Source organism: Hyperoodon ampullatus (genome assembly GCF_949752795.1).
Source record: "Hyperoodon ampullatus genome assembly, chromosome: 2".
NCBI lineage: Eukaryota > Metazoa > Chordata > Mammalia > Artiodactyla > Ziphiidae > Hyperoodon > Hyperoodon ampullatus.
Window position 1 is genome coordinate 55,184,156 of NC_136915.1, and position 19,846 is coordinate 55,204,001.

Genomic DNA, 19,846 nt, shown 5'->3' on the forward strand with positions numbered 1-19,846 from the left:
CCAGGGTGCACGGGCTTCAGTAGTTGTGTCATGTGGGCTCAGTAGTTGTGGCGCGTGGGCTTAGTAGCTCCGCAGCATGTGGGATCTTTCTGGACCAGGGATCAAAACCCGTGTCCCCTGCATTGGCAGGCAGATTCTGAACCACTGCGCCACCAGGGAAGTCCCCTGACTTGATGTTTTAAAAGGATCACTTTGCTTATCAAATTATACATGTTAAATATGTACAGTTAATTGTATTATCAGTTATACCTCAATAAAGCTGTTAAAAAATAAAATGATCATTCTGGTGGCGGGTCAAGAACAGATTGTACAGAGCAAGGGTAGAAAACACAGAGACCATTTAGAAGGCAATCACCATTATCCAGGTTGAGAGATGGTGGTGATTGGGACCAGGATCATAATAGTGGAAGAGGTGAGAAGTGGTCAGTAGAGCCTGAAGGTTTCCCGATGATTTGGATGTAGCATGTGAGAGAAAGAGAAAAATCAAAGGTGTGTTCATGGTTTTTGGCCTGGAACGGGAAGGATGGAGTGGCCACTGACTGAAATGGGGAAGACTGCAAGTGGAGCAGGATTACACTAGATGTGAACAAGGTGGGAGGTTCCCAAGTTCAGTGTTGGACATGTCTTTGGACATCAAGTGGAGGTGTTGAGTTAGTATTTAAATACAAGTCTGGGTTGGATATATGAGTGGAGTCCAGAGAGAGACTGAGCCAGAGACATAAATTTAGTAATTTCTCAGTAGAGATGACATTTAAAGTCATGAGACTGGATGAGATAACCAAGGAAGTGAGTATAGACAGAGAAGAATACCAGAGACTGCGTTCTGGGCCACACAATATTAAGAGGTCTGGGAGAAGAGGCAAATGGGAATGGCCAACTAGGTAGGATGCAAACCACAAGAGTTGGTGTCCTGGAAGCTGAGTGAAGAAGGAATTTTAAGGACACAAGGTCCCCTGTCTTACACCACTCACAAAAATTAACTTGAAATGGCTTAGACTTAAATGTAAGGCCTGAAACTGTAAAACTTGTAGAAGAAAACATAAGGGAGAAGCTCCTTGACATTGTTCTTGGCAATGATTTTTTGGTTATGACACCAAAAGCAGAAGGAACAAAAGCAAAAATAAATAATTGGGACAGCATCACACTAAAAAGTTTTGGCACAACAAAAGAAATATCAAAATGAAAAGGCAACCTGTGGAATGGCAGAAAATATTTGTAAATCATGTATCTGATAAAGGGTTAATTATCCAAAATATGTAATGAACTTATACAACTCAGTAGTAGAAAAAACAAATAATCCAAAGGACCTGAATAGATAGTTTTCTAAAGAATACATACAGATGGCCAAGAGGTACATGAGAAGGTGCTCAACATCACTAATCATCGGGGAAATGCAAATCAAAACCACAGTGAGATATCACCTCACACCTGTTAGAATGGCTGTTATCAAAAAGACAAGCGGGACTTCCCTGGTGGTGCAGTGGTTAAGAATCCGCCTGCCAATGCAGAGGACATGGGTTCAAGCGCTGGTCTAGGAAGATCCCACATGCCACAGAGCAACTAAGCCCGTGCGCCACAACTATTGAGTCTGTGCTCTAGAGCCTGCGAGCCACAACTGCTGAGCCCAAGTGCCACAGCTACCGAAGCCTGCACACCTAGAGCCCGTGCTCCGCAACAAGAGAAGCCACCGCAATGAGAAGCCTGCACACCACAACGAAGAGTAGCCCCCGCTCGCCGCAACTAGAGAAAGCCTGCACACAGCAACAAAGACCCAATGCAGCCAAAAATCAATCAATCAATCAATAAATTAAAAAAAAAAAGGACAAGAGATAACAAATGCTGATGAGGATGTGGAGAAAAGAGAACCCTGTGCACTACTGGTGGGAATGTAAATTGGTGCAGTCACTACGGAAAACAGTATGGAGGTTTTTCAGAAAATTAAAAATAGAGCTACCATATGACTCAGCAATAGTTCTGAAGTAAATGAAATGACTGTCTTGAAGAGGCATCTTTACCCCCTAGTTCTTCGCAGCATTACTTGCAACAGCCGAGACATGGAAACATGGAAGTGCCTGTCAACAGATGAATAAATACAGAAAGTGGCGTATTACTCCCCCCTCCAACACACACAGAGGAATATTATTCAGCCATAGAAAAGGAAGGAAATCCTGGGGACTTCCTTCCTCCAGTGTTAAGACTCCACGTTTCCACTGCAGGGGGCACAGTTTCGATCCCTGGTTGGGGAACCAAGATCCCACTGCCATGCTGTGGCACGGCCAAAGAAAAAAAATGGAAGGACATTTGCAACAACATGGATGAACCTTGAGGGCATTATGCTAAATGAAATAAGTCAGACAGAGAAAGACAAATACTGTCTGAGCTCACTTAAATGGGGAATGTTAAGACACAGAAGCATCGAAACTAAACTCACAGAAACAGAGTAAGTTGGTGGTTGCCTGAGTTGGGGTGGGGGGGAAATGGGTGAAGGTGGTTAAAGAGTACAAACTTACAGTTATGAGGTGAATAAGTTCTGGGGATCTAATGTACAGCATACACTGTAGCTGGCTGTAGTTAGCAAAAGTTGACAAGTCCCCTACATATGAACCTTCAAGTTGTGAACTTTCAAGGATGTGAATGTGCATTCCTTCAGCGTCACGTGTGAGTGAAATTGCAGATTGCCCTCTGTCTCCTGTTGCTGAGGATCCTTCAGCTCTACCATCTCCCACCTTTTCTCCCTCCTCCAGTCAGCAACTCTTCTTGCCTGTTCACTTGATGCCAGCCCCTGGCTGCCAGCTTTTGTACTGTACTACTGTACTTTTCAAGGTACTGTACTATAAGATTAAAAATGTTTTCTTTATTTTTTGTGTTTTTTAATGTATTATTTGAGTGAAAAGTATTATAAACCTATTACAGTATGGTACTATATAGCCGATTGTGTTAGTTGGGTACCTAGGCTAACTTTGTTGGACTTAACAAACAAATCGGACTACAAACGTGCTCTCACTATGGAACTGTATTGTATACTTGAAAGTTGCCAGGAGAGTAGACCTTAAAATTTGTCACCACAGACACACACAAAAGGTAACTTTAAGTTGATGGATGTGTTAATGAACCTTATTGTGGTAATCATTTTGCAATATATACCTATATCATCACATTGTACACTTTGTTCACATTGTGCAATGTTATACGTCAGTTACATCTCAATAAAACTGGGGAAAAACGGACATGATGTGATCAGTTGTATCAGATGCTGTTAATAGGTCAAATAAGATGAGGGTTAAGAATAGACTACTTGCCATAGTGAAATGGAAGTCACTGATGAAAAGTGACTTTTCCAAGTCACTTAGAAAAGGCTAGTGTTGGTAGAGTGATGCAGGGAAGAGACTGATTGGGGTGGGTTTAAGACATAATGAGAAGAGAAGAATTGAAGATAAGTATAGCTGATTCTTTTTAAAAATATATATATATTTAAGTATATATATATATATATATATATATATATATAATGGTGAAATACACTATTAGTACATTCACAGTGTTGTATAACCACCACCACTGTCTACTTACAGAATATTTTCATCACCCTAGAAGGAAACCCCATACCCAGTAAGCAGTCATTCCCCATTCTCCCCTTTCCCTAATCCTTGTAACCACTAATCTACTTTGTCTCTGTGGATTTGCCTGTTTTGGATATTTCATATAAATGGAATCACAAAATATGTGGCCTTTTGTTTCTGACCTGTTTCACTTAGCATAATATTTTCGAAGTTCATCCATGTTGTACCATGTATTGGTACTTCATTTTTATGCCTGAATAATATTGCATCATATAGATATACTACATTTTGTTTGTCCATGCATCAGTTGATGGACATTTTGAGTTGTTTTCACCTTTTGGCTATTGGGAATAGTGCCACTATGAACATTCATGTATAAGTTTTTGTTTGAACACTTGTTTTCAGTTCTCTTGGGTCTCCAGGAGTGGAATTTGTGGGTCATATAATAATTCTGTAAACTTACTGTGGAACCACCAAACTAATTTCCACAGTAGCTATACCATTTTACATTGTCACCAGTAATTGTAAGTGTTCCAATTTCTCTACATCCTTGTCAGCACTTGTTATTGTCTGTTACTGTTTTTGCCATCCTAGTAGGTATGAAGTGGTATCTCATTCTGGTTCTCATTTGCGTTTCTCTAAAGACTAATGATGTTAAGCATCTTTTTATGTCCTTGTTGGCAATATGTATATCTTCTTCAGAGAAGTGCCTAGTACTTATATCCTTTGTCCAATTTTTAAGTGGTTCTTTCTCTTTCTTGTTGAGTTGTAGAAGTTCTTTATATATTCTGGATATTAAACCTTTATCAGATATATGATTAACAAATACTTTCTTCCATTCTTTGGATTTTCTTCATAGTGTTCTTTGATGCACAGAATTTTTAATCTGATGAAATCCAATTTATCTATTCTTTCTTTTGTTGCTTGTGCTTTTGATGTATCTAACAAACTATTGCCAAATCCAAGGTAATATTTACCCTCACATTTCTTCTAAGAACTTACGGATTTAGCTCTTATATTTAGGTCTTTGATCCGTTTTGAGTTCATTTTTGTATATGGTGTGAGATAGGTGGGCAGTTCTTTAGATGAGTTTTGCCAAAAAGAGCAGAGAAATTAAGCAATAACTGGTAGAGAAAGTGGGGTCAAAAGAGGTTTGTTATTTGTTTTAAGATAGGAGAGATAATGGCATGGCAGTGGTCAGTAAGAGGGAACATTGATGATACAGGAGAGGTAAGCGTTGCTGGAGCAGTGTGCTTCAGAGACAGAGGTGGAGTAGGATCTAGAGCACAAATGGAAGGATCGGCTTTGGACAGATGCATGAATCGTTCATCTTAATAAAAAGAGGGAACACACTATATCAGTACAGATGCTGGGAAGAGAGTAGATGTGATGGTGACATCTGTGAAAGTTCTCTTTTAATTGCTTTAGTTTTCTTATTGAAATGGAAGGCAAAGTCATTAGGAAAGAGTGGGTTAGAGCTGTTGGGAATATGCGAAGAGAGGAGAAGGTGGAATTATCTTTGTAGGGAGACACAGAGTATGAACAGACTAGGGAAATATATACTAATTGCTGGACACTTGAATATCATGATCATGTATTTTAAGTGAGAATAGTTAGTGTGGGTAAATGTTTTCCTCCAGAGCAGTTGCTCAGTAAGGCCAGAGTAAGTGCAGGTGGAGAGTTGGGTATTTCCAGGTTTATGGTTTTGTCTAGTGAGGATAACTCACTTGCTTGGGATTTGAGATTGAATACATGGGAGTGATTATAATGATTGATATTAGAATTTAACCTGGGTAAGAAGGGAAAAGGCCATTAAAATAGTGAGGCAAAGTGAAAATGTGCTAGGAACAATGGATCGAAGGTCTTGGGGGAGACTGCTGGAGTACTGAAAAGGTAGGAGATAGTAGACAGAATGCAACTGATGAGTTGTGATTATGGAGGGCTTACAGTCTAGCATATGACCCTAAGTGTAGGACTGAAGATGAGATCACTAGAAGAGAAGAGTTCCAGCAAATGAGAGGTCTGGGTGTTGGAAGATCATCTATGTGTACGTTAAAATTGCCAAGAATTGAGATGAGTAGGGTTGTAGACAGTGACAGTGTGTAAGAAGTTGAAATTATTGAGTAATGAGTGAAGTGATCCTTGAGGCTGGTGGATGATAACAAAGATGAGCAATGATAGGGGATATACAGCCAGATGACAGGAGATTCAAAGCTGGAAATTGTTAAGGTGGGGAGAGAGAGAGTAGTGTGGAAGTAGTGATGAAGAGCAAAGAGGTTATCTCCCTTCTCAGGGCCTATAAATCATTTGAAGGCTGTGGAAACAACAACAAAAAAACAGGCACAATTGACAGGGCAGAGGGGCAGCATTTTCCTTAGCGGGAGAGAACCAGGATTTGTTTTGAACAAGGTGGTGAAAGGAGGGGTTCAGAGAAGAGGTTGAGGTTGTAGGCGATTTTTCAGCTTGATTATAAGTATTAAGTACCTAGAAGTTAAGGGCTGAGTTACATTCATCATTGCATTCCTTTCAGAGCAGTGCTTTTACATACTACATTTTCAATAAATGCTTATGTTCAGTAAATGAATACCGAATGATTAAGTGGGAAAGAATTAAGATCTAGAAAGAGAAAATAATGTTTATTGAACACCTACTGTGTGCTTGTAATTAACAAAAATACATTCCAATTATAAAAGCATAAAGCAATGAAATTGAAAGTCCTCTAGTATTTTCTTTTAGTGCAGTAGTTTTCAATCAGTTTATAAACCTAGACCTCCCATCTCATATTCTAGCTGACATGAGGAAGAGTCATCCTTCTAAGAAAGGAGAATACTTAAACCTTTTAAAATAAGGAGACCAATAATAATAACAACAAAAGTAATTATTCAACAACTACCACCATTAGTAAAAAGTTATTTTATTTTTGTTTTACTAAATAAACACTAGATAATACTTGCAGAAGAGTTCTTTCAACTACTTAACAATCCAAGGTATTGTTATTATTTCTATTTACACATAAGAAAAAGATTAATCATTTGTTCAAAGTCAAACAGTAAGTAAGTGGCAGGGATGGGACTAGGTAGGACTTAAGTCTTCTGACTAGACCCTTCTTTTGGAGCATTGCCACAGTTGAATCCAGAGGGTAATGCAACCAGGGGTGGTGCTAAGGAGGTCACAGAGCTTGGAGCTGTGACCCTACACAGGTTTCTGATAAAGCCAGTGGTTCCATCTACTGGTGTTACGCTTCCTCTTCCTATACTACTGCTCTTTTCATGTAGCCTCTTCCTACTCATTTTGTCCTTTTTTCTTTTATTCTACCATCATCAACCCTTTATAATTCTTCCTTGCCTCTGTTGTCCTCTCTGCAGTGTCAGATGGTGATCTTGTCTTTTAGTTTTTAACTTAGCTGAGCATTATGTCATATGGAAGATCATAAAAAAGAAGTTTGAAAACCACTGTACCAAGTAGGATATTCATGTTTACCAAGTAGGATGAAATATGTGAAAAAGCTCTTTTTCTCTGAATGTTCAGTTCTGTTTGATCGTTTCTTTAAGCTACTGTTTGTATGATAGGGAAAAAATGTTTCATTAATGGATACTGGAAGAAGCAGTTTTCCAGTTATTGTGAGGAGTTGACACCTTCTCTGTGTCTAGATTCATTTAGTTTGGATTATAGTTATAAAAAAATGAATCAGTAGTCCCTATGGAGTATTGTGTGTGTGTGTGTGTGTGTGTGTGTGTGTTTCTTAACTACCTCAAAAATCAGACAGGTAAAATGTATTCATATTTTTACATGTAAGCATTGAAATTATATTCTCTAAGATTAACATATTTTTCTTTGTCATTTTAGACCAGTCTGCTTAGTTCTAAGGGAAATTCCTTTTATGTCTACTTGGTTTTTACTTGTGTCAACATTTAGGTGAGTCAAACCAATTTCCATTATAATATTTTCAGTATAGTACTTATAAATTCATTTAAAACTTTTTTACAAAGTGATTATGGTTTGAATTGACAATTCTCTTTTTAATGTTTTTTCTGTTTTCGCATATAGTATGCTGCCTCTTCTATTGAAGGATGAACTCCTAATGCCCTCAGTTGTGACAGTGATGGCATTTTTCATAGCTTGTGCAACCTCCTTTTCAATATTTGAAAAGACTTCTGAAGAAGAACTGCAGTTGAAATCCTTTTCCATTTCTGTTAGGAAATATTTTCCATGTTTTACATTTCTTCCCAGAATTATACAACATTTGGTAAGTTGTTTAGTTTTTAAGGTACTATTTTTAAAAAGTTATTATAATATCTTTTTTATAGCATTTTTGAGATATAATTCCCATAAAATCCACCCATTTAAAGCATGCAACTCAGTGTTTTAAGTATGTACACAGAGTTTTACAACCATCGTCCTAACCTAATTTTAGATTATTTTCCATCACCCCAAAAAGAAACCCTGTGCCCTTTAGCAGTCATTCCCCATTCCACCCTCACTCCTAACCTCAGCCTTGGACAGCCACCCAATTACTTTCAGTCTCCATAGATTTGCCTATTTGTACATTTCATATAAATGGAATGCATTAGTCCCTTAGGGCTGATATAGCAAAATACCACATCAGGTAGCTTAAACAACAGCAGTTTATTTTCTCACAATTCTGGAGGCTAGAAGTCCAAGATCAAGGTGACATCAGCATTGGTTTCTGGTGAGGCCTCTCTTCCTGATTTGTAGGTGACCTTGCTGTCTCCTCATGTGGCCTCTTCTGTGTGTGTGTGTGTGTGTGGAGAGAGAGAATTCTTTGGTGTCTTTTTCTCTTCTTATAAGGACATCAGTCCTATCAGATTAGGGCCCCAGCCTTAGGACTTCATTTAACCTTAATTTAATCTCATCTCTAAATGCAGTCACATTGGGGCTTAGGGCTTCAGCACATGAATTTTGTGGGGACACAGTTCAGTCTATAACATGGAATCATACAAAATGTTGTCTTTGATGACTGGCTTCTTTCACTTAGCACATTTTTTATTTTCATCTGTGTGGTAGCACGTATCAATACTTCATTCCTTTTTATTGCCAATTCCATTATATGGATATACCACATTTTGTTTATCTATTCTTCAGTAGATGCTTGCTTCCACTTTTTGGCTGTTATAAATAATGCTGCCCTGAAGATTTGTGTATTAAGTTTACCAGTGCACATATGTTTTCATTTCCTTCAAGTATATATATATAGGAGTGGTAATTCTGTGTTTAACATTTTGAGAAACTGCCTGTCTTCCAAAGTGCTGCATGATTCTACATTCCTCCCAGCAATATATGAGGATTCCAGTTTCTCCACATCCTTGACAGCACTGGTTATTGGCTTTTTTTTATTATACCCCTCCATTATTATAGCCATACAAAGTGGGTGTGAAATGGTATCTCACTGTGGTTTTTGCATTTCCCTAGTGACTAATGATGTTGAGTATCTTTTTGTAATTTCTTTGGACAAATCCCTATTCAAATCCTTCTCCCATTTTTTTTGCCACACTGCACGGCTTGTGGCATCTTAACTCCCCAACCAGGGATTGAACCCAGGCCTTTGGCAGTGAGAGCACGGAGTCCTAACCACTGGGCCACCAGGGAATTCCCATCCTTTGTTCATTTTTAGTTGTCTTTTTTTTTTTTTTTTGAATTGTAAGAGTTCTCTATACATTCTTGATACAGGTCTCTTACTAAATTGCAAATATTGTCCCCCATTCTGTGGGTTGCTCTTTGACTTTCTTGATGGTACTGTTTGTAGCACAGAAGTTTTCATTTTTATGAAGTTTAATATATCTAGTTCTTCTTTTGTTGTTTGTGCTTTTGGTGTCATATCTCAGAATCTATATATAACCAAAGATCATGAAGATTTACTCTTATGTTTTCTTTAAGAGTTTTATAATTTTAATTCTCTTTAGGACATTGATTCATTTTGAATTAATTTTTGTGTATGGTATGAGGTAGGAGTCCAACTTTATTCAGTTGTTCCAGCACCAATGAATTGTGTTTGCACCCTTGTAGAAAATCAACAGATCCTAAACATAAGGGTTTACTTCTGGACTCTCAATTCTATTTCCCTGATCTATATCATCCTTATGCTGCTACCACACTGTCTTGATTACTGTGGTTTTATAGTTAGTATTGGGATTGAAAATTGAGTCCTCTAACTTTGTTATTAATTTTCAAGATTGTTTTAGCTATTCTGTGTCCCTTGCATTTCCATATTCTTTTTAGGATCAGCTCATCAATTTCTCCGAAAACCCAGCTGAGATTTTGATAGGGGTTGCTTTGAATATGTATTTAAATTTGTGGAGTATTGCCATCTTAGCAAGATTTAGTCTTCCAAACCTATGAACATAGGATGTATTTCCATTTATTTATTCTTTAATTTCCTTCAACAATGTTCTGTAGTTTTCAATGTACAGGTCTCGCACTTTTGTTAAATTCATTTCTAAGTATTTTATTCTTTACAATGCTTTTGTAAGTGGAATTGTTTTAATTTTGTTTTCATAATGTTCATTGCTACTGCATAAAAATACAATTGATTTTTTTATTCTGAACTTGTATTCTATAAGTTTTTAGTGAATTCCTTATGATTTTCTATATACAAGATCATGTCATCTGTAAATCCTGATAGTTTTATGTCTTCCCTTCAAAACTGGATGCCTTTTATTTCTTTTCCTTGCCTAATTACCTGGCTAGACAGCTCCAGTACAGTGTTGAATACAACTGGCAAGAGTGGATACCTTCGTTTCTTCAGATTTTAGGGGGAAATCATCCAGTCTTTCAACATTAACTGTGATGTAGTTGTGGGATTTTTTATAGATGGGCTTTATTTGGTTAGGGAGTTCTCTTCTGTTCCTAGTTTGAATGTTTTTTCATGAAAAGGTGTTGGATTTTGTCAAATGCTTTTCCTGTGTCTAATGATATTATGTGTTTTTTTCCTTTATTCTATCAATATGGTATATTACATTGATTGATTTTTGTATATTGAACTAACATTGCATTCTTGGGATAAGTTCCACTTGATCATGGTATATAACCTTACTTATATGCCACTTGCTCGGGTTTGCTAGTATTTTGTAGAAGACTTTTGCATCTTATATTCATAGGGAATATTGGTCTGTAGTTTTCTTTTTGTGATGTCTTTGTATGGTTTTGGAATCAGGCTTAATACTTGCCTCATGGAATGAGTTAGGAAGTGTTCCTTTTCTACTTTTTGGAAGAGTTTATGAAGGACTGGTATTAGTTCTTCTGGAAACATTTGGTATAATTTACCAGTGAAGCCATCTGCCTGTTCCTGGACCTTTCTTCATGGGATCTTAAAGATGACTAATTCAGGAGGGAGGGATAAAATAGGAGTATGGCATTAACAGATACAAACTACCATACATAAAATAGATAAGCAACAAGGATTTACTGTATAGCACAGGGAGCTATATTCAATATCTTGTAATAACCTATAATGGAAGAGAATCTGAAAAAAATATATATAACTGAATCTCTTTGCTGTACACCTGAAACTAACAATATTGTAAATCAACTGTACTTCAATTAAAAAATGATTAATTCAATCTCTTGTTATAGGTCTATTCAGATTTCTGTATTTCTTGACACAATTTCAGTGGTGTGTCTAAGAATTTGTCCATTTCATCGATGTTATCTAATTTGTTGGCATACAGTTGTTCATAATATTCCCTTATAATCCTTTTTATGTATGGTAAGGAGTGATGTTCCTTTTTCATTCCTGACTTGGGAAATTTGTACCTTCTCTCTTGGCCTTGGTCAGTCTAGCTAAATTTTGAATAGTTTCATTGATATTTTTGCAGAACCAACTTTTGGTCATTGATTTTCTCTCGTTTTTCTGTTTTCTATGTCACTGATTTTGGTTCTAATTTTATATACCCGTTTTCATGCTTGGGTTTGGTTTACTCTTTTTTTAAAAAATATTTATGTATTTGCCTGCGCTGGGTCTTAGCTGTGGCACGTGGGATCTTTGTTGCGGTGTGTGGGGTATGTGGGATCTTTAGTTGCAGCATGTGGACTCTTAGTTGTGGCACGTGGGATCTAGTTCCCTGACCAGGGATCGAACCTGGGCCCCCTGCATTGGGAGTGTGGAGTCTCAACCGCCGGACTACCAGGGAAGTCCCTGGTTTACTCATTTTTATCTAGTTTCTTTTTTTTTTTTTTTGCGGTACGCGGGCCTCTCACTGTTGTGGCCTCTCCCCTTGCGGAGCACAGGCTCCGGACGATGCACAGGCTCAGCGGCCATGGCTCACGGGCCCAGCCGCTCCGTGGCATGTGGGATCTTCCCGCACCGGGGCACGAACCCGTGTCCCCTGCATCGGCAGGTGGACTGTCAACCACTGCGCCACCAGGGAAGCCCCTTTATCTAGTTTTTTAAAGTTCAAGTTCAGGTGGTTGATTTTAGACCTTTCTTCCATTTTTATATAGTCATTCAAACCCAGATATAACCCCTGTGCCATTCTTAAGCAGTATTCCATAAACTTTGAAATATATGTTTTTTAATTTAGTTAAAAATATAGTCCATTTCTTCTGATTTCTTCTTTGGCTCATGAATTATTTAGGCATTTGTTGTTCAGTTTCCAAATGTTTGGGGATTTCCTGACTACTTCATGTTTTTCTATTCTAATTTAATTCTAATGTATTTAGAGAACATATTTTGTATTATTTCAGTATTTTCAAATGTATTGACTTTGTTTTGTTAATTTCCTTCAGTTTTGAAGGGTTTTTTTGCTATTTCTTTCAGCAATTTGAATATCGTCCATCCTCCTGCCTTGTGGCATCCATATTTTCTGATAAGTCAATTGTTAAGCTTATTGAGGATAGTTTATATACATACACATATACACACACACACACACACACACACACACACACACACACTTAGTTTTAGGTGCTTATTAGATACCCAAGTGGAGATTTTAAGGAGAACTTGGATGTATGAGTCCGGAGTTTAGGGGAGAGGTCCAGGCTGGAGACAGTAATTTGAGTCTTCAGTATATAGACAGTGACTAAAGTCACATCACTGGATGAGCTCACCAAAGGTGTGATTATAGATTGAGAAGGAACCAGCGAAGTTGTCTGAGAAAGATTAACTAGTGAGGTGGGAGGAAACCAGGAGAGTATGATGTCATGGAAGCCAAAGGAAGGGTTTCAAGATGGCACTGATGTATTATTTCAAATGCTGCTGAGAGAACAAATAAGGCAATAAGAATTGACCACTGGGTTTAGTTTAGTGGAGGTCATTATGGATCTTTTATTGGAGTGATTGAAGTGAAAGCCTAGTTGGTGCAGGTTCACTAATGAAAGGGAGAATTGGACACAGCAAGTTATAGTTAACTCTTTTAGGAAACTTTTCTAAACAGGAGCAGACAAATGGGGTAATGGCTGGAGTTTTGACACTGATTCAAGATCATAGTATCATGACGTTTCATTCAGTCCCATATTTCTTAAGTTTGAAGCTTTGGATTTGATGACTTCACTTCAGAAATTTTCATTCCTCACTAAGATTGACTCATATTTTCCCTTTGGAGGATATTTGCAGCCTATTTATACCTGTTTGTAAGCCTTTTTGGCTTCCATCCTTCCCATTCTTCCATCTGGAATGATCACTGCATTACTCTCTTTACAGGTCTTACCAATTCTGTCATAATCTAGCCATTAAAGCATCTTTCAGGGTTCCATTTATGTCCCACTTCCTTCATGAAAGTCACTACTGTTTCTCACTGCTTGTTTTCTACATTTACTTAAGCAGCTTCCATGTCCTTGTCTGGCTGGTCCTTGTCTCACAGTCTACAGCTATATCATCCAATATGGTAGACACTAGACACACGTGGATTTAAGCTTAGTAAAATTAAAAATTCAGCTCCTCAGTTACAGCAGGCATATTTCAAATGCCCAGTAGCCGTTATGTGGTTAGCAGCTACTCTTTTGGAGTACACAGGTAATAGAACATTTCCATCATTGTAGAAAGTTCTGTGGTGCGGTGCACTGGTCTAGAGAAGGAAACTGACTGCTGCACAATTACAATAAATACAGTAATTATGTCTACTGCTCACCTTGGCATTTAATAAACTGTGACTTTGTGATTTTATTTAACTAGTTCATTCATTCCCCTAAATTGGAAGCTCTTCGAGGCCAGAGGACATTTTCTTTCACGTGCCCCACCATGCTTTACTACAGCACTGGCTCACTGAATGTGTTCAGTGAATATGAAATGTAATTTTGCATTTGCTGTAGAAAAATTTTTCATAGATGAATTCTTAGATTAACTTAGAATTTTATATCCTGTAGGGCCCTGGAGCATGCCATGAATTTAACCCTGACTAGCAATATTATCTATTTCAGATACCTTTTTTCAGTGCTTGGGTGATAAGAAGTATAAGATAGGGGTTCTCAGGCTTTGGCTACACATGGGAATCACTTGGAGAGCCTACCCCAGAAACTGATTTAATTGGTCTGGGATGTGGTCTGAGGATCGAGATTTTTTTAAAACCCCCAGATGACTCTTCCATACAGCCGAGGTTGAGATTCATTAGTAGAAGAGATTGAACCCCCAGCTCTCCCCTTCAGTTCTGCTCATTTACAACTATAAATCAATGTTACCAGTACATTTAAATGTTATCTTTTATCCTATGCAGTAACATTTTTTTCCCCTCCTTTTAGTTTCTTATCTCAGTAATCATTATGGTCCTTCTGACACTGATGACTGTCACACTGGATCCTCCTCAGAAACTACCGGACTTATTTTCTGTATTGGTGTGTTTTGTATCCTGCTTAAACTTCCTGTTCTTCTTGGTATACTTCAACATTATAATCATGTGGGATTCCAAAACCGGAAGAAATCAGAAGAAAATCAACTAGTTATATCCCCAAAGAAATGTGAAAATATTAATAGTGCTACAAGCTTTTGTGAAATTTTTGCCGTGTTTAAAAAGAAATGATCATTTTGAGAATCATGGAATTATAGATAAGGAGATGGTGAAAAGTCATTGTTGTCTACACAAAATAAATGTATATGGGGACCAAAGCAATGGAGGCTTTTATTTTCTAACTACTGAGTGGCCAAGAAATATTGTAGTTTTATTAAATTCAGTTATTATTCAAGTGGGAAAATAAGAGAAACATGTCCTTAATTTCAGTGTTTACTTAGGAAATGTACTCTACAATTTGTTGTCTTGAAAAAAATCTGCAAATACAGTGAGCTTAATGGGAGAATTTAGCCCCTTATTTTTGAAGGAAATCACCAATTTTGGTATTCAGATTTAGTTTTCCTTACATTTTAGAATGCTTTAGAAATTATATCTCAGGGATTAAATTTGTGATAATCTTTTATATTACTATGAGAAGGCAATTTAAACTAAAGTTTGAACATGCCTCATTACATGTGCAAATTTGAATTTTTTTAGCAAGGCAGAGATTAAACTGTTTTTTTGTTTTTTTTTTTTTTAACTTTATTTTTATCTTTTTTGCGGTACGCGGGCCTCTCATTGTTGTGGCCTCTCCTGTTGCGGAGCACAGACTCCGGACACGCAGGCTCAGCAGCCATGGCTCACGGGCCTAGCCGCTCCGCGGCATGTGGGATCTTCCCAGACCGGGGCACAAACCCGTGTCCCCTGCATCGGCAGGCGGACTCTCAACCACTGCGCCACCAGGGAAGCCCTAAACTGTGTTCTTATTTATTTCCAAGAACTCTGATTTACCTGAATGCAATTAAACAATGAATTTTCCTAAATTTAAATCTAAGTGATTTGAATGAAGTCTTTGTAATTACTTATGATCATTAGTTCTAAACTTTCAGGATCATTCTGTTTAAGTTAAGTGGCCTTATACTGGGTTCATCCTTCTGTTCTTCTTTGTTATGACATGGTTCAAGGTTACCAATCCATATGCATTGATCCATATCATGCTTCATGTTAACTTAGCCCTGTTAATACTATATCACTCTATATTAGAAGAAGCCCATCTTTACTATAGTATTCAGTTGGTAAAAATAACTTATTGTAGCCATGTTGTAGATTCTCATGTAAAGATATGTTTTCTTTAGTCTCTGTAATAAAAATAACCATTTCCCCATCAACCTATGTTTTTAATGAATATATTTCTTTAATAAGCCATTAAAGCATAATAACTAAGTGGTGGTATATTTTAAAACAATGCAAGCCAAACACGTATACACAAAGAAAATTTGGTTCTAGACACGGACACCTACAGGCTGATGCAACAAGGTATATGTTTTTAAGTCTGATAGAGGAAGTAGGTTTAGACAAAGCAAAAAATCAAGAAGTATTTCCTTCTCAAAGCAAATGTGCATAAAGACTCAAAGGGCAGGTCAGCACAGAAAAGCAGCCTTGAATCGCTGCCGAATCAGCAGGAACATCGCTGTCCATGGTCACCATCTGTAATCACTGTGCCCAAATGTCAGCATCTTGGCTGGCTGGTGTAGTCTTTTTTATTTTTTGTAATAGAAAACTTGCATTTAATACAGGATGTTGATTTAATTCAATGATGAGGAAGTTCTGACAACTTCTAAATAGTTGGAATAGAGAGACATTATTTGAAAATGAAAGTATTATTTAAACAGTAAAATAGAATGCACCCATATTCAAGGTATCTTATAGGTGAATTCTAAATAAAAATACATTTCCAGATGATTTAATCTAGTCATATGGAGTTACACTTTAGCTTTAATGGAGACTTGTAGCAATTATCTCATAAGTCAAGTATCTCATATCTATTAGAAACCAGTTTAAGAACAGTCCACTTTGAACTTTGAGGGGTTAAGTACCAAAATAACAAAAATGTCCAGTGATGATGAATTAAGATCAGAAATAGGCAATTCCAAAGCATTTCTCTCAGCTATATTCAGGATTACAGGGATATTTTAATATAGAGATATTTAGCTTATACAAAAAAATTAAAGACTTCTCACTTTATTCACTGATATACCTGTCAAAAAATGATCTCTTCTAAGTTATTTTCCAGTTCATTTTAGAGGGAAGGGCTGTTTCTGAAAAATGCAGTTTTCTTTGTTGCCAATAAACTTAGGTATGCGTCTTAAAATGAAGAGAACAGGGTGTATGTTCATGTATCAAATATGAGGCAACAGAAGTCATTTTGTCTTGAAGCCTTAGGGAGGGGAGAAAAATCCCCGATGTAGCATTCTGTCCAAATGATAAACCACAACTAAGTGAGTGAAACATTTACAAAAGTCAAGGCAGCCAAAGGATCCTCTCTGTTCAAGGGAAAGAGAGTAAGAGATGGATAGGATGTAACTAAATAATGGTTGGGAGTAACACAATGGTTTCAAGTCTCAATTGGTCTCTCTCTTCTGTTATGTTCATTGGAAGATCAGGGCCAAGTGTATCCCCCGCCTTCTGCCCCACCTCCCCCTCCGCCCATATAAACATTAGTTTTGTGTGTGGATCTTTCTGCTTTGTCCTTCATGTGGCCTCCAAGGGTGATAAAGCGAGAGTCATCTGATCTACAATGAATAGAACTGGGAAGGGATTCTTAGCCGACCCAGCTGTTCTGAAAGGCAAAAGCTTAGTATATCAAGAGGTCAAACATACAGTAACTAACTGATTTAACAGCATTAAGCACATAGCTACATAACTTGGATTACATATGAAACCAATCTACTTCTTAACCCTTCATTTCCTAACTAATGTAGGTTTCTTTATATGTTTTGGCTTACATTCTAAGGTAAGTTTTCAATGGTAGAACACAAAGGAATTATCCTTTTTGGTATATTTTAGGCAATGTCCTATTATGAGCACTGTATCACAAAGCATCCTTAATATTTAGCAGATTCTCTAAAAACTTTATTTAAGTAGTACCAATAAAATCACTAGTGAAGGCAATTAGTTTTATTAATTGAGTTACTGTTTAGTATCATTTCAATGAATAGTTTGGAATTGAAAAATAACTCATTTTCATTTTAAGAGGTGAATCTGAAATTTCTGTGAATGGAAAATTAGTTATTTTCAACCTTAATTTGTTAAATTTTGTTTCAAATTTTTCATAGTATTTTTATTTTCATGATACAGTGAATTCAATGACATGGTAATATCTTACACAAATTTTGTCAAGACAATTTGTGTAAGATATTATGCAAGGGAATAGCATTTTCTTCCCTGTGGAAATGGTCAAAGTATATAAGGTTTAAAAAAACGTGCTATCAGTTCTGTGATTCTCTCTTCCCCTTTATTTTGTGACAGCACAGATGATGATACAAAAAAACTAGAAAATTAAAAATTTAAAATAATGCTTCAAAATAATTTGGAGGGGATCTCATATTGCTCCATGAGATAGGTCTTTTCTTTAAATTCAGTAGTCTGTGTAGTTCAGTTTAAAAACAACTTCATATTTAAAAGTCTATACTGAAAAATACATTCCAATATTTTATAAAAGGAGATGTGGAAATTTTAAAAGTTTGAAAATACTTTTTCTCTACAAGCATAAGAATAACTAGAATATAATAAAGACTCATCCCTGAGATAGTAGCTAAAATAAACTTATAAATTTTAAAAGCTTTCAAAAGAATCTAATAAATACACATCTGGAGCTTTAAATGGGAAAACTGGTACCTAATACCACTCACTATTAGATTTAATCTGAGTTTTAAAATATATAGCTCTACCAAAGGTGCCATTTTTATTAATGCTTTATTAAGTCTATCCACAAATGCTCAAAGTATATAGAAGCATATGAGATACAAAATATAAGTCAAGATCCTCTTCTACACGTTGGCTCACTTTAAAGGGTCAAGAAGAAATGTATTATTTACGTTGAGATTATCTACTTGTGCGTGTAGAAAGTTTAAATTAGCTGCAAGAAATTTTATCTAGACATGCACCTGCCTGCACTATGATCTGGTATTTACTGGGCAGATTAATTACATTTCTTCTGTTCCTTTAAATATGATCAGGCAGATACAGAAGTTGGCGTTTTCATAGTGAGTGCATTTCTTCTAAATGCCTGCAGGATAAAAAAGATGCTTATTAAATCATCAAGAATTAGTTTCCAAATTAACATGCATCTCATACATGATTTAAGAAATGATTTAAACACCCGTTTACTATGTAATTTGGTACCTAGTTTAGTTAGGTACTGGTCATCTCTCATTTGCTTACTTTTGAGTCTTCAAAGCAAGATTCACCTTCAGAAATAATTGTCAATATGACTACTCTGACATAGCACTCTTCACTTTATGTGAAGATGGATTTGAGATACTTCGAGAGGGTTCTAAAACTCCAACATGACCTAATGAAAACACCAAATCTTACACGCCTTTTGTCTGTAAGCCTTCAGGGCCTTTCAGCAGGTGTTTCCTCCAACAGCTGCCCCCGCAAAAAAGAGAGTCTTTACTGACATTCCTATTCAGAGTATGTCTCTCTGGGGACTCCTAGTGGTGATAGAAGTTCTTGTCTGTTTGGCCTTAGGGCACATGTGAGAGGAAGCCTTTGAAAAAAGCACCCAATGGCAACTGATGGCATATATTCCCATAGGGCATGTGGACCCTTTACTTCCTGAAATATCCCTTCCTTGCTTATATTGGCAGCTATGAATAAGTAATACATGGTGGGCCCCTATATTTCCCTATTCATGACAGTCCACCTATATTCTTCTTGTCCTACAAGTAGATAGGTTGCCAACTTGACAACCAACTTTTGCCAACTCAGGAGCTGAGTTTGATCTGAATACTAGTAGAAGATTTTAAGCATCCTAGGGTTCACTTAATATCCTTATAGGTTATTGATACACAGTTATCAGAACTAATGATAATACTGTGGAGGAAAGGAAGACTGCCATTTATTAAAAAGTTACTGTGGGAAAGGTACTAATTAAGCTAATTATTTAATTTAATTAATTAATTTGCTTTTTATTTTATTTTTGTTTTTTTGGCCACACCGCACAGCTTGCAGGATCTTAGTTCCCTGACCAGGGATTGAACCGGGACCCTGGCAGTGAAAGTGCCAAGTCCTAACCACTGGACCACCAGGGAATTCCCTAAGCTATTTTATATAATCCACAAGGTAAATAGCATCAGTCCCATTTTATAATTAAGGTTTTGGGAACCGAGTGCCTTGTTTAAGGCCACTAGCTAAAGTAGGTAGTAGAGCTGGTGCTGGACATCTAATCCAAATCCCATTCTCTGTTACAATGCCAGGCCCTGCAAAGAAGTCTCATCAGTTGATCATGGCTGCCAGGACAGTTGTGTTGAGAAAGATTCTGAGGCCAAATTTAGGATCCAGCAA

General features: G+C 37.0%; 2 protein-coding genes across 2 annotated transcripts in view; one reads left to right on the forward strand and one right to left on the reverse strand.

Annotated features, from left to right (window-relative positions):
- Window positions 1-14,450, forward strand: part of ALG6 (ALG6 alpha-1,3-glucosyltransferase) — a gene marked incomplete at its 3' end in the record, with an annotated part of 54,478 nt that extends 40,028 nt beyond the window's left edge. The window contains exons 12-14 of the mRNA XM_079697451.1: window positions 7,407-7,475; window positions 7,608-7,806; window positions 14,253-14,450. Coding sequence (XP_079553577.1) covers window positions 7,407-7,475; window positions 7,608-7,806; window positions 14,253-14,450 — 466 coding nt within the window. The remainder of the gene's footprint in view (window positions 1-7,406; window positions 7,476-7,607; window positions 7,807-14,252) is intronic.
- Window positions 14,451-15,735: 1,285 nt separating this feature from the next.
- The window catches only part of ITGB3BP (integrin subunit beta 3 binding protein), a gene marked incomplete at its 5' end in the record, with an annotated part of 71,538 nt that continues 67,427 nt past the window's right edge, over window positions 15,736-19,846 (reverse strand). The window contains one exon of the mRNA XM_079720955.1: window positions 15,736-16,115. Within this exon, the coding sequence (XP_079577081.1) occupies window positions 16,084-16,115 (32 nt within the window). The 3' untranslated portion in view covers window positions 15,736-16,083. The remainder of the gene's footprint in view (window positions 16,116-19,846) is intronic.